Here is a 750-nt window from a genome sequence, read left to right on the forward strand (position 1 = left end):
AGAAAAGAAATTACATTTCATCACCTCATTTGCCCAACTTCGATTGACAGGTAGAGAGACTACAAAATTAAGCTAAAAAAGGGGGGGTTTACCTCGGCTTGGTACTCATATTTTTCAGCTGGAAGGCCTGGCGCATCATGTGCAGCAGACGTCGACTCAAGCCGGGAACCCACAACAGGCACGTTCCTTACGTTAAACGGCTTAATAGTAGCATTGCTGCTGCCAGCAGCTAACACTGAGTACCATTTCTTTTCTTTATTACCCTCATCAGCCTGCACAGGATCAAAGCATTAAAACATATGATAAATACATAAACAGAAATGAAAAAAAGAACCATCCTATATACCGATTGATGGAAAGTATTGGAAGAAGAGAGCGGGACGGCTGAATTGCGGTGGCGTACGCCGCCGTTCCGCAGGATAACGGAGACAGCACGCCTTGAGACCACCCTGTGCATTATTTAGAGTCTTATTGATGAATTGTTTGTCTACAAATGCAAAAGCAGTCGAGAGACTGAGAGGCTAACTAGAGATTGGCGGATTCAGAGTTTCAATAGGGTTTTAGAAAAAGGGGTTTAACGAAGCTTCTGGATAGCAGATTATTACGCGCCAGAGAGTGAAACTGCTAGGGTTCTTTTTGTCATTTCAGAGACAAGGAGGCGGAGAACCTTCTCATTTTTCCTATTTAAAAAGTAGGGTTCAATCCCTAACCTTTCAATTGGTGGAATTTGAATCCTCAATTTTCAAAAGC

General features: G+C 42.8%; 1 protein-coding gene across 1 annotated transcript; it reads right to left on the minus strand.

Annotated features, from left to right (window-relative positions):
* Positions 1 to 59: 59 nt before the first annotated feature.
* LOC111370201 (heat shock protein 90-6, mitochondrial-like) lies at positions 60 to 633 on the minus strand. The gene is made up of 2 exons (XM_022991889.1): positions 347 to 633; positions 60 to 272 (listed from the first exon to the last, which is right to left on the minus strand). The coding sequence occupies exons 1-2, from the start codon at positions 455 to 457 to the stop codon at positions 60 to 62; spliced, it is 324 nt and encodes a 107-aa protein (XP_022847657.1). The 5' UTR covers positions 458 to 633.
* Between the last annotated feature and the right edge of the window lie 117 nt (positions 634 to 750).

This window comes from Olea europaea, chromosome 21 (assembly GCF_002742605.1).
Source record: "Olea europaea var. sylvestris chromosome 21, O_europaea_v1, whole genome shotgun sequence".
NCBI classification, from domain to species: Eukaryota; Viridiplantae; Streptophyta; class Magnoliopsida; order Lamiales; family Oleaceae; genus Olea; species Olea europaea.

Excerpts from the sequence above, each read along its gene's own strand:
- LOC111370201 (XM_022991889.1), bottom strand. The coding sequence starts at position 457 with ATGCACAGGGTGGTCTCAAGGCGTGCTGTCTCCGTTATCCTGCGGAAC. Across the intron at positions 273-346 it reads CCAATACTTTCCATCAATCG|GCTGATGAGGGTAATAAAGA; the intron begins GTATATAGGATG and ends GATCCTGTGCAG.